The sequence below is a fragment of the Pelodiscus sinensis genome, chromosome 11 (genome assembly GCF_049634645.1).
Source record: "Pelodiscus sinensis isolate JC-2024 chromosome 11, ASM4963464v1, whole genome shotgun sequence".
In the NCBI taxonomy this organism is placed as follows: domain Eukaryota; kingdom Metazoa; phylum Chordata; order Testudines; family Trionychidae; genus Pelodiscus; species Pelodiscus sinensis.
Window position 1 is genome coordinate 163969 of NC_134721.1, and position 14103 is coordinate 178071.

Genomic DNA, 14103 nt, shown 5'->3' on the forward strand with positions numbered 1-14103 from the left:
ATCCAACAGAGCTCAGTTAGTGACGTTGATTCAAAGTTAAGAAACTAAATTGCCACTTGAAAAGAAGGAAAAGTTTGCTTTCCCGTTCAAATCTGACTAAAAATCTAGATACAAGACGGTGAGGTTTACTAACTGTAAAACCCTGAAGGAAATGGTGGCCAGAAACAATCAGTTCAATTAACTCATTCGAAATATTACTTCCTTTGTTAAATAAATCGGTTGTAAATGCAAAGCCTTGTTTTGAACAACTTTTTTCTTATGAATCCAGCATAATTTTAGGTAATTTTATTTAACTCATTTTGAATTTCCGTCCAAACAGAGCTTGACACAAATCAAAAGTAAAAGATTAGCTTATATGAGAAATGCATTATTCACATAATAAATATGCAAAATTAAGGATCTGACTAAGGAAGAAGCTGTAAAATTGCTTTAATAAATCTCAGATTCATAGATTCAAAGACCAAAAGGGGCAAAGGTGGGTATCTCGTGTGACGTCCTGTATTACATAGCTCATAGAACTTCCCAAAACTAATTCTTAGAGCAGATCTTTGAGAAAAATATCCAATTTTAAAGTTACCAATGTATTCTCTTGGTTAGCAAAAAGCAGCACAAATTAGCACGGAAGTTGTATTTAGTTGAAAATCATCACATTTTAATTGTTACCAACAAGTAAGAATCAACTGTATAGGAAAATATCAAATGCACACATGCAAAATTAGATTAAAAATCGATTATTTAAATGAAGGTTTCTTGATTGGCTTAAATCAGTCCAACCTGATGTTTAATCCAAATTTGAACTAGATTTCTCTTATATTCTTAGACAAGATAGACCAGAGGTCAGCAACCTTTTCAAACCAAAGAGCCAAACTACATCAAAATTCAGAACAAGTGGTCAACAAAGAGCCATGTAAGAATGCCCATTTGCATGAATATTATTGATAACTGACATAATCAGGGCTCGACAAACCACTGTTTCTACTCCAGCCGGTCGCTCCGTGCACCCCATTCACCGGCGCTGCACACGTGCGCAGTGCTGGTCTGGTGCATGCACAGTGTGGGACTGGCGAGTAGCTCTCGCCGCAGTTTGTCAAGCCCTGGACATGATGATTAATAATAGCATAAATGAAACATTGTACTCACAGACTTTATTTATGGCACTTCTGCTGCTGCATCTTTTTGCACATTTCTTTGAAGTTTACATCATAACACGGGTCAAATCCAGTTTCATGCTGTCTTCTGTCAATCTTATGGCAGGGGGTTTGGGATGTGGGGGTACACGATGGGCTCAGGGCAGGGGGTCTGGGTGTGTGATGGACACAGGGCACAAGGCTGGGGTATGCAGGCGTGCAGGAGTCTAGGGATATGAAGGCCTCAGGGCAGGGGGTTCGGGTATATGATGGGCTCAGGGTTGGGGTGTGCAGGAGTGTTATGATGCTGCAGCCGGGGGGGCTTGTCGGCCAGGCTTCATTTTTAAATGAAGTAAAATATTCTGTCCAACACAAAGGTTTCAACATTGTCTTTATTTATGGTGGGGGTGGGGAACCTTTTTTAGGTTGGGGGCCACTGACCCATAAAAAAAAAAATCAGTTGGGGACCAGCACACTAGTGAGAAGCAAAAGAGAAAAACCCTCCAAACCCTGCCCCACCCTCACTGATGTGGCCCCCCAACTGAAACACCTCACTCCCCTGCTGCTCCAGCCCCATGGGGAGGGGAGGGGCAGGGAGGACTGAGTTCAAAGACTCAGGACAGATTTACTCTTTTGGGATTCCAGATTAGTGGATTTTTTAGGTCCCTCCTAGGCTCTGGGATGGGGCCAAAAATGAGGGGATGAGTGTGTGGGACAGGGCTGCCAGTGAAGGGGATGGGGTGCAGGAGGGGGTGAAGATGCAGGAGCAGGCTGGGGGCAGGGTGTCTGGCCAGGGAGGAGAGGACAAGAGTGGGGTCTCAGCAGAAGGAGAAAATGTGAGGGGGGTGGGAGTGTGGGGTCTGGACACGAGGGGTTGGGGGGGGCACTTGCTTGCTTTTGCGCCATGTCACAGGCACCACATAACACGGCCTCCCACTGCTCCCATTCGCAGGATTCTGGCCAATGGGAGCAAAGGGGAAGCCTCCAGGAAGGGCGTCCCTGCGAGGCTGGTCCCCCCAGCAGAAGGAAGGAAAATGCTGGATCCAGCTGGGAGGCTCGGGGCTTTCTTCCCCTGCCCACCGCTGCACCCCTGCAGGAAGCCAGAGCTGGCATTCCAATCTTGTGAGGGGCCATAAGGCTGTAGTGCCAGCACTGGCTCCTGGCTGCGGAGGAAGCTGGCTCCCTAGTGATCCATATTTGGCTTAAGGGCCATAGGTTGCCGATCCCTTGAATAGACCAACAAGATTTTCTTAATCTAAATCCCTTTTCAACAAGGGCTGTTGGCATTTTGCACTCCAGTTTGATCTCATTTTGATTCCAATACATTATCTAGCTAAGTATTTATGCAATCATATCAGAAAGGACCCCCCCACCGTTCACCAAATAAGAAATAAGCAGCATCAGAAGTAGCCATGTTTTGCTCTTTGGCGTTTCCAACATGTCGGAAGGTTTTCACCATGGATATGAACGACACTGAATTAAATCCAAGTCATTTCTATTCATGCTGGCATAGGCAGCCCCCCTTTCTTGTCCACAACTGCAGTGATTTTAATTAGGGGCTTCCACTGAATTTATATCCAGCGCGACCAAGGGAAGAAAAGGGAAGTTGGGCGTTCGATCGAGGAGCAGAGCCACCGAGAAACAATCGAATGCTGCCATGTTCAAAATAAAGCCCCTCCCCAGTTTGCTCCTGTTCCGGATCTGACCCCACACTGCGAGAGCACTGGCTCCCATGCAGAAGTCCCACTGTCCAGAACTTGGGAACAGGCTGGGGAGCAGCTACGTCCCTGGGAAGCCTGCCCGCTCACGCAGCGTGCCCCACACAGAGACCTGAACCAGGGCCCTCAGGAAACGGAACTGCCCCACTCTCAGGAAGGGGGCATTGCTAACAGGGACCCGTGGGGCACATTCACGGTCACTGTTTCTGGGCCAGCCGTCAGTGCTGAAGGAGAGGAGGAGAGGTGCTGGACATGTGCTTCTGGACAGAATTCACTCTGCCTTTGCAGCTTGTCGATGTGGTGTAAGAACTGGTCGGTGCTGTGCTGGTCAACGTTGCGAAGACCAGGACTTTAGCAGGGCGCATAGAAGAGCTAGACAGGCTCACAGGTCCTTCAATGGCTGTTAGCCAGGCTGGGTAGGAATGGTGTCCCTGGCCTTAGTTTGTCTGGAGGTGGGCGACAGGGGAGGGGTCACGGGAGGATTCCCTGTTCTGATCCCTCCCTCTGTGGCACCGGGCATTGGCCACTGAGGGCAGACAGGACCCAGCCTGGCCGTTCTTATGTGCTACTTGAGCATGAGCCGGCATCCCCCGGCTCTATACCCTCTCAGTGCTCCTCAGATGCCCGGCCAAGTGAAAAATCACCAACGGTGTCCAGAAGGACAAAAGCTTTCACCCGAGAGCGTGCCTGCCTTGGGAGCCAGCGCCAGGCCAGGGCCAGATTCTTCTCGGGGAAACCCTCATTAGAAAGAGAGTTAAGGACACGGGAGACTTTAAAGGACATTTTCCCTTTCTTAGAAGCAACTGCTGCTGCAGCTCTCTCGATAGCCAGCTTCAGATTTACAGCAAAATGCATTTGCGGGGCTTAACAATCCCTTCAAGAGACCGGGGCCCTCCAGGGCAAACACACATCTCCCGCTGGTCAGCTAGGGGAATTAACTTGATCCTCTCCACTCCAGGGTACAGTAGGCCGGCTCTCTGAGGGCCAACCCTTCTCTGGCGCAGTATCAGTGGGAAGCAGCCTGGCACGTTCATACGAGGGGTGTTAAATAGTCGAGTAACCTCACGAATTCTTAGCGCTTTCTCGACTATTCTATAGCCCCTGCGGGCGGGGCCGGCAGCCGGTGCGCTCCAGCTCACTCCTGAGGAGCCTCCTGCCACTCCATGCAGGGTGCCAGGCAGGAGCTGGCCCATGAGGGGAGCCAGTTGAAAAACCAGCTCCCCTCATGGACCAGCCGCCTGTCGCCCCGTGCTGCGACCTCTCATACAGAGGCTGCAGCCCCTGTCTAGGAGGGGTCTAAGCTCCCGGACCCGGTGTGAGCCTGAACTGAGCCGGGCTGCCTGCCCACTTGGCTCCTAATACACTTTAAATGCACAGCCACAGCGGGGGCAGGTCCTGGACCTGTTTCAAACCAGGACTAAGCCAGGCGGCTGGCCAGACTGTGGAAAAAATGTACTGGCAAGTGGGGGGAGGGGGAATGTGTGAAGTCTATAGCGTTAGCCTATAAGCTTTTGCTCCTCAGTTCTTCGACTAGACTATCACACCCCTAGTTTATGCATGCAGAGTAGTGAGTGAAAGCAGACTAGATACAAGTTAGTGACACTTACCTTTCCAAAATCTCCGAGACTTGCCAGTGGAAATTAACTAATAGAAGCTTAGCAACTGCGGGAGACACCTAGAAAAGAAAGGAAAGAAGACTCAGGAGGCATTATTCCCAGAGACCCCTCGTACACACAGAGGTTTGCCCGTCGCCATGTACTGCAGGGAAAGTTCCCCTTGTCAGCGGCCTGAGCTGGGAACAATCCGTAAGAAAAAAGTTTCCCAAACTATTACATGCAGTTCATGTTTTCACTCCGTGTCAAGGCCAAAAGAAATCTGCAGTAAAACATGCCGACCCTGCCAGTATTTCCCTCAGAACTTGCAGGCCATTAATTTTCCATGTGAAGCTTTAAAGAAGGGTCCCCCTTTAACCATGCCCCTCAATACAAGATAAGCAACATCACGAGTGAGGAACAAGCTACACACACAGCTGTACCCAAGGAACCCCTCTCTTCCAACTGATGCAACTTCATGGAGCCAAGTGTGAGAAACTCAAAACCTGACTGTTCCTTCCGCTGCGGAGGCCTAGAAGGGGTGGGACTCGAGAGGGAGGAGGTGGGGGCCAGAGCACAATTAAGGTTAAGACTGTGTCACGGCTATTTTTAGTAAAAACCACAGACCGATCACGGGCAATAAACAAAAATTCATGGAAGCCGTGACCTGTCTGTGTCTTACTAAAAATAGGGAGCGTGGGGGAGGGGAAGCAGGGGAGGGAATGACAGCTGGAGCCCCATGGGTAGGGACTGACAGTCTGAGCCCCACCCCACCCCGAGGGCAGGAGCACACAGTTGCTGCTTGGGCTCCAGCCATGTGCCCTGACAGCTGAAACCAAACAGTCCAGTCAAGTCCCGGAACCCATGACCTCCGGGACTGAAGCGAATCCTTCTTCACACTAGTGCACACTAAGCCCCAGGACTGGTGCATGAGCAGCCAGACACCGCTCAGTGAAGTGGCGAGCTGCACATGGGGGCAGAGGCTGTGGTAAGAAGGAAAAGGAAACAGTTAGTCCTCCTAGCACAGAACCAGTGTTCCCTCATTTCCCCACTCAAGCAGAATGAATTTTCTCACTTGTACCCATGTGGATGTGATGCACACCACATCACCTTCACACTGGTGCACAGAAACTTCACGCCGTTGAGTGTGCGAGGGGCTGCAGGGCTGGGCACAGGGTTGACGTGCAAGAATGTGAGGTGCAGGCTGGGGTCACTGGCTCTAGGGTGGGGCTGAGTTTGAGGGGCTCAGGGATGGGACAGAGTCAAGGTGCAAGGCTTCTGGCTGGGGGTGCAGGCTTTGGGGATGAGGGGCTTGGGGTACAGGAATCATAGAACTGGCAGGGACTGTGAGAGTCATCCAGTCCAGTCCCTGCCCTCACGGCAGGACCAAGCACGGTCTAGATCATCCCTGACAGGTGTCTGTCCAACCTGCTCTTACATATCAGAGAACCCCTGACACAGAAGGGGCCACCTGACTTGGAAAGGAAGGAGGCGGCATTCCAGGAGGTTTCTACAGGGTAGGCTACCCCGTACACTGCGCAGAGAACACAGACATCCACGACCGGACGCTGACTGGACAAGCGTGAGACCTGTCAAAAGAAAGCTGTGACTACAGCAGTCACTCCACAACTGAACCGAATTCTCATTAAGAAATAACAGGGTCTGCTGTAAGCGAGAGGACGAGGGCTGCGAAAGATTAGCTGGTAAGCATCGCCCTAAAGGGGTGCTGCTTCCCGGTTCTAGTTTACGGTCACCTGTGGGGCCTGGAGCAGCTCCCTGCCTGCTGCAGTCACGGGGCTGCCCCAGCTCCTCTGGGGACCAGTGCACACAGGGCCTGCTTTCCTTTGGAGCCTGGTGCTCTGCAGGTAGTCTCAGCCCCAGGGCAGGAGCTGGGAGCCCTGCAGGCCGGGGTCTGTCCCAGCCGGGCCGGAGCAGTGCCAAGTCCAGATCCCACTTCCGTCCGTTAACCAGTTCAATGTTCTGTCAGCCTTCCTCAGCCCCCGCCCTGGCCACGCCGGCTGCAGTTGCCATGGTTGGGGAGAGGCGCCTCTCATCTGGCTCCCAGCTGCTGCAGTGAGAGGGCTGGGAGTAGTCTGCTCTCCCCAGGGCAGCCTACGGCCCAAACCCTTCATCCTCAGTCCACCCTCAGAGCCCACACTTCCAGCCACAGCCGTCACCTCATACCCCAACCCTCTACCCTTCCTAGCGCCTGTGCCTTCAGTGGGAGCCCTCGCTATCCTGCACCCCAGCCCTCTGCCCCAGCCCTGACGCCCCTCCCACACACCGTCCACGTGCAGCAGGCCTTCTGTTACAGGACACGTCCCCGCCACACTGGGGCACAGAACCAAAGTCACTGTGCGCATGAGGGAACACTGCTTCCTGATGGACACGCCTCACTCTACACGTACCCACCTGCTTGGGATTTTGGGGACCCCAGAATTCTATGGAAAGCAATGGCCTGGCGCAGGATTCTCCCAACCTCGTTCCCAACACACACAGCTGTATTTTGAACCTAATTTAATTGCATGGTATGATCAGGAGATAAAGGCAGCTGGCTACCCAGCAGCACAGAGCTGAAAACGGGAATTTGAGTGGGAGTTTGGAAGAGCAGCTTAGGGGAGAGTGTGGGTGATTTGTTCCCTCCTCCTGCCATCCTTGCCAGGAGTTTAGAGGGAATGCTACAACAGCTGCAGAAGCAGCAGCGGGAGTGACCTGAAGAAGACAGGCAAGGTGGATGACTGGATGTGGCAGATGTAGGATGTACGTTATTTTGGACAGTGTACGTAAACGTGCTTAGTTTGTGAGAGATCTGATGGAAGAGAAGATCCAAGGTTTGGAGATGCAGCAAAAATGATGGCTGAGTTTCAGGGTGGATACAAATTCTATAAAAATATATAAAAAAAAAGGATTTTATTTAAACCAGATTTTTTTTTTTATAAAATGCTATTTGAGGAAAAAGCCAAAGTTTCAATTAAGATACAGTATAGCTCAAAGATCTGAGTGCAGCCTTCAGTGATGATCTAGCGTACCATTCTCTCACTAGAAGAGAAAACCTACAATAGCAGCAGCCTATTGGGTAAGACAGGCATGTGTGCAAAATGCAAATAGTGCAACAAAGAAATGCAAGGCCTGGCTGCCCAGAGGAAGCATCACCAGAAGTGTTGCTTCTGAAGAGGAAGCTGTGTTGAAGAGGATGAAAGGAGCATGTCTGAACATACAGGATCTTCAGGTATATGACCAGGGCCGGCCCAAGCTATTCTTGCGCCCCAGGCGCCCGGTGCATATGCGGCCCCCACCCCCAGGCACCCAGCAGCCCCAAAAGGTTGGGGACCACTGCTCTAAGGTACTATCATTTTGATGTAGTTGTGATAAACAGCTGAAATAGGCAGATCTTTCTTTTACAGTTTCACCTTTAAAGTAATACTGGGAGTCAGTAAAGACAACGAACGATACTAAATGAGCAGTATGGTAATAATAGTTAAGTAACTGCATTGACTTATTTTGCTTAGGAGAATCCATCCTCAACATGCAGGATTCTGAACACTATCCACCTTCGAGATCACCGTCATTTTCTACAGTTTCAGAGTGATCTGCCCATGACAGGCTGTCAGTCACATCACGCATGTCACATAGCCACAGTTTATCACCTGTAGCAAAAAGGAAAAAAACCTCCATCCAGAGACAGCCAGAGAGAAGTTTGTGATAAGACCCAGCAGATTACAAAGCGGATTGATGAAAAGACTGCCTGGTTTGTTTATGCCACAAACTCTCCTTTCCGTCTGATTGAGAACACACTTCATTAACATGCTTCAGTGATTCAGACCAGGATACAGTCCACTCTACAGAGCAGATGTTGCAGACAAATTGCTGGATGAAGTGTATGAAAGAGAAACTAAGCAGTGTGCAAAAAGTCTAGCGGGTAAAATTGTTAACCTGAGACTTGATGGGTGGAGCAATGTCCAATGATCCTGTTGTATGTGCTGGTGTTACAAGAGAAGGAGAATGCCTTCCATACTGGAAGAACTGATAGCTCTGGAAATGCACACCTGGCAGAATGCTTACAAGTAGCAGTAAAATCTATAACCAACTGTGGAAAAAATGCAGCTGTCTAGTACGCAGCTTGGTCACAGACAATGATGCAAATGTATCCAAAATGAGAAGAAATTCAGGAGAGAGTTCCAAGCTAACAACATATGGTTGCAGTGCTCAATTGATGCACCTCCTAGCCAAAGACTTCAGTGTTCCAGAAATAAAGGCTAATGTTGTTGAAATTGCAAAATATTTCCATAACAACCACTTTGCAGCAGTTGCTCTGAAAAAAGTGGGAGGAGCCACGCTAACGCTCCCACAAAACGTGCGATGGAACTCAGTAGGGGACCGTTTTGAGCACTGTACCAAGACATGGCGTATCTGATGACAGTTTCTGAACAAAACCACGAAAACATAAATGGCACTGCCACAGCCAAAGTTCTCAACACTGGGCTTAAGAGACGTGTTAAACACATGCTGAGTATCCAGAAGCCTATGTCTGTAGCCTTGAACAAAATGCAGGGAAATAGCAGGAACTGAGTGAGATTTTAAAACGAGAAATATGCAATGAGAGAGTTAAATTATAAGCATTAAACAAAAGAATGGGACAAGCACCATCTCCAGCTCATTTTCTTGACAAAATTCTCAAAACTGGGTACCACAGTCAGACCTTAACTACTGAAGAGGTATTGGCTATGACATGGGTATCCAGCAATCATCCCTCTATAATGCCAACTAGAACCAACTTCACAGCTAAGGGTAAACCATTCAAGATGTCCGCTGATTAGGTTTTTAAAGAAAGACACACCAGTGAACTGGTGGAAGTTACTGAAGCACTTCCAGTCAGAGACAGCTGAAGTGATCATCTCACTTAACAGCAGTAGCTTCTTCTGCCGATGTAGAAAGAATATTTTCTTCCGTTGGACTAATTCACTGTAAAGGGGAGATTATCTGGGGCCTGAAAAAGCAAGAAAGCTTGTTTTTATTTTCCAGATTATGAACAAACAAGAAAATGAAGGTGAAGAAAAACCGAGTGAGCTGCAGAAAGCAATATTTTACATTTCTCATGTTGACCTAGCTGACAGTCGACTTAAATGCAATTTAAAAAAAACAAATTAACTATTAGTTAAAACAATTAACAAAAAGAAACCAAATTTTAAAAAACTCAAATGTTTAAATTAAAAAATGCATTTGCTCCTTTTGTTAAAATATTATGTTTGCTGTTGAAGAAAAAAACCTAAATACCTAGTTAAATACAACAATTTCAGTGTCTGTCTAGTGATGTTCTCCTCCTAATACAGCATGGCAAGAAAACCCTCCAAATATTAATGATTAACCTGTTGAACTGGAGATAGTTCACCACCCTGTGACATCACATATCTGCTTCAGTGACCTTTGCTAAATGAAATAACCAATCATTCATTTTCTAAAATAGCTGTAAAGCTAATCTGCAAGGTTTGCAAAACACATCACTGTTTAAAAGTGTACAGTGTGTACCTTCTAACAATGAAAACGGCATCTGTCTCTGGGCTGTGAAGAATATGTATTAAGGTACAGTGACCAACAAGAACGCACTTTTACAAAGAAAACCATGATTAAATCAAGACTTCCAGACTAGTGATTTAAAGCAAATCCACCCTGCTGAGTTTAGAAGGGGGCTTGAGTGAATGATGGAGGGAAGGAGCCAAGAGGCTGGAGGGAAAACTGAAGACTTGCAGATGCATGTTGGACAAGGCCACTGTGAGCGTAGACGGCTGGACGAAGGAAGTAGCCCATGGAAGAACGTAATAAGGAGAACAAGGGTGAAGAACAGATGAGCTAGCGTAGGAGAAAGAAGTGAGGAACAGGTTCACTGAGTTAGAAAATGAAGTGGGGAGAAAGTAACAGAAGATGGGAGATCACAGAAGAGAAGAGCGGCTAGCCCTGCAGGAAGAGGGGAAGAAACAATTGAGTTCAAAGACCCAGGAGGACAGGTGATGACGACTCTCAGAAAATTGCAAGCGACACAGAAGACAAGAACAGGAGGCGGAAAGCTGGAGAATCGTACCAACACCACAGAGGCAGGTCTGCATGACTGGAAACCCTCTAAGAGGAGCAGATGGGCCTGTCACACCAGAGCTCATTCGAAAGAACAGAAGGGTGTGCTGCTGGGAGCTAGGGTCCAAGATGTGGATCAGAAGAGGATAACAATGGGCATGTGAAAGATTCCACCAACTGCCCTTCCTGTGGGAACAAATGACAATTCTAGACTCCTGCCGGAACACATCAAGGAAGTCTACGTAGGCTGTGAAGATGCTTAAAGAAATGGTGTCTCGGCTGATCTTCAGTGGGATTCTACCTATCTCTAGAGGAGGAGAGCAGATGTGACACGAGATTACTGTGATCAACAGACGGCTTAGGAAATGATTCTACCCACCGCACCTCCCCACAACGGCACTCTGGTCCAGCAGGACCGGAGAGCCCCAGGGGACTAGTGACAGGAGGGCCGGCAGAGGGAACCAGGACCAGAACCTCCGGAAGCCTGCAGCAGTGGGGGGAGCCAGAGTCCATAGCAGCCCAGCCAGGGCCAGAGGTGGGGGTGGAGGGACTGGCTGTGGTGGAAAACGGAGCTGGGAGCACTGAGGGGCCGTGGGCTGAGGAGCCGGTGACAGGGGATCTCTCCTGGTCCAGCAAGTTCCCTTACTTGGGACTGGTCAGGTCCAGAGGATGCTGTACCAGGGAGGTCCAACCTGTATAAGGCAGGCTTTGGGATGTTGAACCATAGGAGACATTTACACATGGAATTCAGGGCAGATAGTTGAGAGATGCTCACGTAATCGCCAAGGCCAATTCTAATAATGAGCAAGAGGGGAAAAAACCCGAAGCCAATGTCAACAGAGAAAGGAACACCAGATGGTAGAAGAATGGACAGGAAGACAGTGTCAATACCACTGGCAGTGGTGCTGGGAGGGGCTCTGAGGATGATTAGTGGAAGAGAGAAGACTTGCGGGGATTGGTTTGTTTATCCTGCCCTAGCAAAGGCTAGAGAGACCAGTTCTATTTCCCCATCAAAACACATCAGAGGGACACAGAAGAGGGAATTATTTACATTAAGAGCTAACGGGGGCACAAGGACAAATAGATTCAGAACTGGTTATATTGACGAGTCGAGACTTGAAATCAGAGAAGGGTTTCTAACCAGCAGGCGTGAAGCTCTGAGCAGCCTTCCCAGGGCAGAGCGGGGCAAACCCCCAACTGGCATCAAGACTGAACGTGATAAGTGCATAGAGGGGATGACATGATGAGATTGCCTAGTGTCATAGGCTCATCTGCCACTGCTAGCAGCAAATATTTCCAGCAGCCGACGATGGGATATTAAATAGGGAAGGCTCAATCACGGTGGATAATTTTTTCCCCGGTATCTGACTGGTGGATCTTGCTCAGGGACTAACCGATTGCTATACTTGAGGTGAAAAGGGTCAAATTAGCAGAGAGCCTGGGTTTTGGGCTTACCATGCAGTGCGGGACGTTGGTCACTTGATGGTTTGCACTAGAGTAAATGACAGCTTTTTCCGTAAGATTTGAGGACTTTGCTAACTGAGGGATTACAGCATATACAGGAGGGAGCGCATGAGGTCCTGTGGCCTGCAACTAGCAGCTGGTCAGGCTAGAATCCAGATGATCCCTCCTGGCCTTAAAGGCCACGAGTCCGATTTTAAAGAACAATGTGAGCAAGGGCCAGTTAGCTATGGTAGGGCACAGTGGAACAGCACTGTCTGTGAAGCTGTAGATGGTTTAAGTAGCCGCCCCGGACAGCAAGATCAGCTGAAGGTGTGGGTGGCACGTTAGTGACTATGCTAGACTCCTACTACAACATTAGGGACGTTAGATATAGGAATGTTAAATTTAGATTAATTGGCTAATGAAATAGTCGATGTAATTTGCATCAATTAATCGATAAGGGCGCCTCCCCAGGGCTGTTGCTACACTACACAGGTGAAAGCCTGCGGGAACCCAGGCAGTCCCTCGCTGGTCCCGGGCTCCCCGCAGCATTCCAAAGCAGCAGCGCTGCATGGAGCCCAGGGTCACTGGGGGAGTCCCCAGCTGCCTCCAGCTCCCCACAGCACTGCCACTTTGAAGCGCCCTCTTCTCTTCCTCCCCTTGCTGCCTCTCTCTGATAGAAGCAGCAAGGGGGGATCAACTAGTCAAGCAGTGTGTCGACTAGTTAGTCACACCCCTAGTTAGAAAATGTGTAACTGAATAGTTGTGTAACCACATTACGTTTTAGCTGTTACACAACTATTGGATAATCCCTGGGGGCAGGGCTGGCAGCCAGTGTACTCCCAGCCTTACTCCCGGGAGCCTCACACTCCACCTGCCACCCCACAGGAGGGGACAGGCAGCACCATGGAGCCTGCATTGGGGGGAACTGGATTTTAAGATGGTTCCCCCTAGCAGCGGCTCCTGTCTGCCCCACCCCCATTGTTTCTGAAGGATGCAGTGGGAGGGAAGGGGGAAAAGTGGGTCCGTGGAGCCACATAAGCAGAGAGCTTCCCAAACATATTGGCTCCTGTCTGCCTCCCCCCCGAGCAGCTGCCTTTCTATCAGAGGCAGCAGCATGGGGTTGGCGGGGGGGGGGCGCGGGGTGTGCAGGCAGCTCCACAGTATCCAGTGCTCATGGGGAGCCGCCTTTTAAGCTGGCTCCTCACAGACACCAACGCCTGCCTCCTCCTTCCCTCCCCCGCTGCCTTCGGGGCAGCAACGGGGGGGGGGGGGGAATGCGTGTCGTAGACAGGATTAACCAATAAGCCCAGGCTTATCTGTGAATTGTGTAGCTGTCGACATGCTGACATCCCTAGACAACATCAGACAACTTTTGTGCAGTGTAATTGTTTCTCTCCATGGCCAAGGGTCCACATCACAACACGACACCACCACAACCCGCAGTGCGTGGCAGATCTGTTAACAGCTTCCACTGAAGTGCCACGGTCTGAAAGCATCTTAGAGACTGAATTCTCAGCTCACCTCTAGAAGCACCTCCATGACAGGAAGGAAACACTTTGGCAGTACCAAAAAACATGCCTGGATGCTGGCCTGTAACATCTGACCAGCTGCACAAAAGGGATAATACAGGCTCTTTGGAGCACTTAGTGTCAAGGGGCTGAATTACAGAAGTGGGAATTGTCTCCAATTAGGAATTAGTCATTAGTATAACAGTGGACAAGCTCCCCACCCTTCATCTAATTGCCTGACAATGCAATGAGAGGGTTGGCCCAGGAGAGCTGAGCTGTCTTTCTGAAAGTCTGTGATTACGCACTCTCAGAAATGAGCAGGGTATGTGTGTTGGACTTCATGCTCTTCACGCTGCCTGTCTCTTGCCAGCCAGTCATTTACTGCACACACACAAGTGCACCTATTTGTACCGGGTCTGCAATGTGTTTTTTCAAACCTGTCTCTCTTCCCCTCCCCATGTATTGTTTTAGAACTCTCCAGTGATATTAATGAAAGAAGTTGAGCTCTGGAAGTCCATACAAATTAAAAAGTTCTGTAAATAGCTTTTTGTGCTCAACCCCCAGAGCCAGTATGCAGTAGTCTGTGAAATCCTGAGTCAGCTCAGGGCTCCTCATCTTACACACCATCCCGTCAAGCAGTGATCAC

The 14103-nt window shown here is 49.4% G+C and overlaps 1 protein-coding gene across 1 annotated transcript in view; it reads right to left on the reverse strand.

Annotated features, from left to right (window-relative positions):
• The window catches only part of ARIH2 (ariadne RBR E3 ubiquitin protein ligase 2), a 50311-nt gene that overhangs the window by 30379 nt on the left and 5829 nt on the right, over positions 1–14103 (reverse strand). Inside the window, exon 3 of the mRNA XM_075938397.1 lies at positions 4453–4520. Within this exon, the coding sequence (XP_075794512.1) occupies positions 4453–4520 (68 nt within the window). The remainder of the gene's footprint in view (positions 1–4452; positions 4521–14103) is intronic.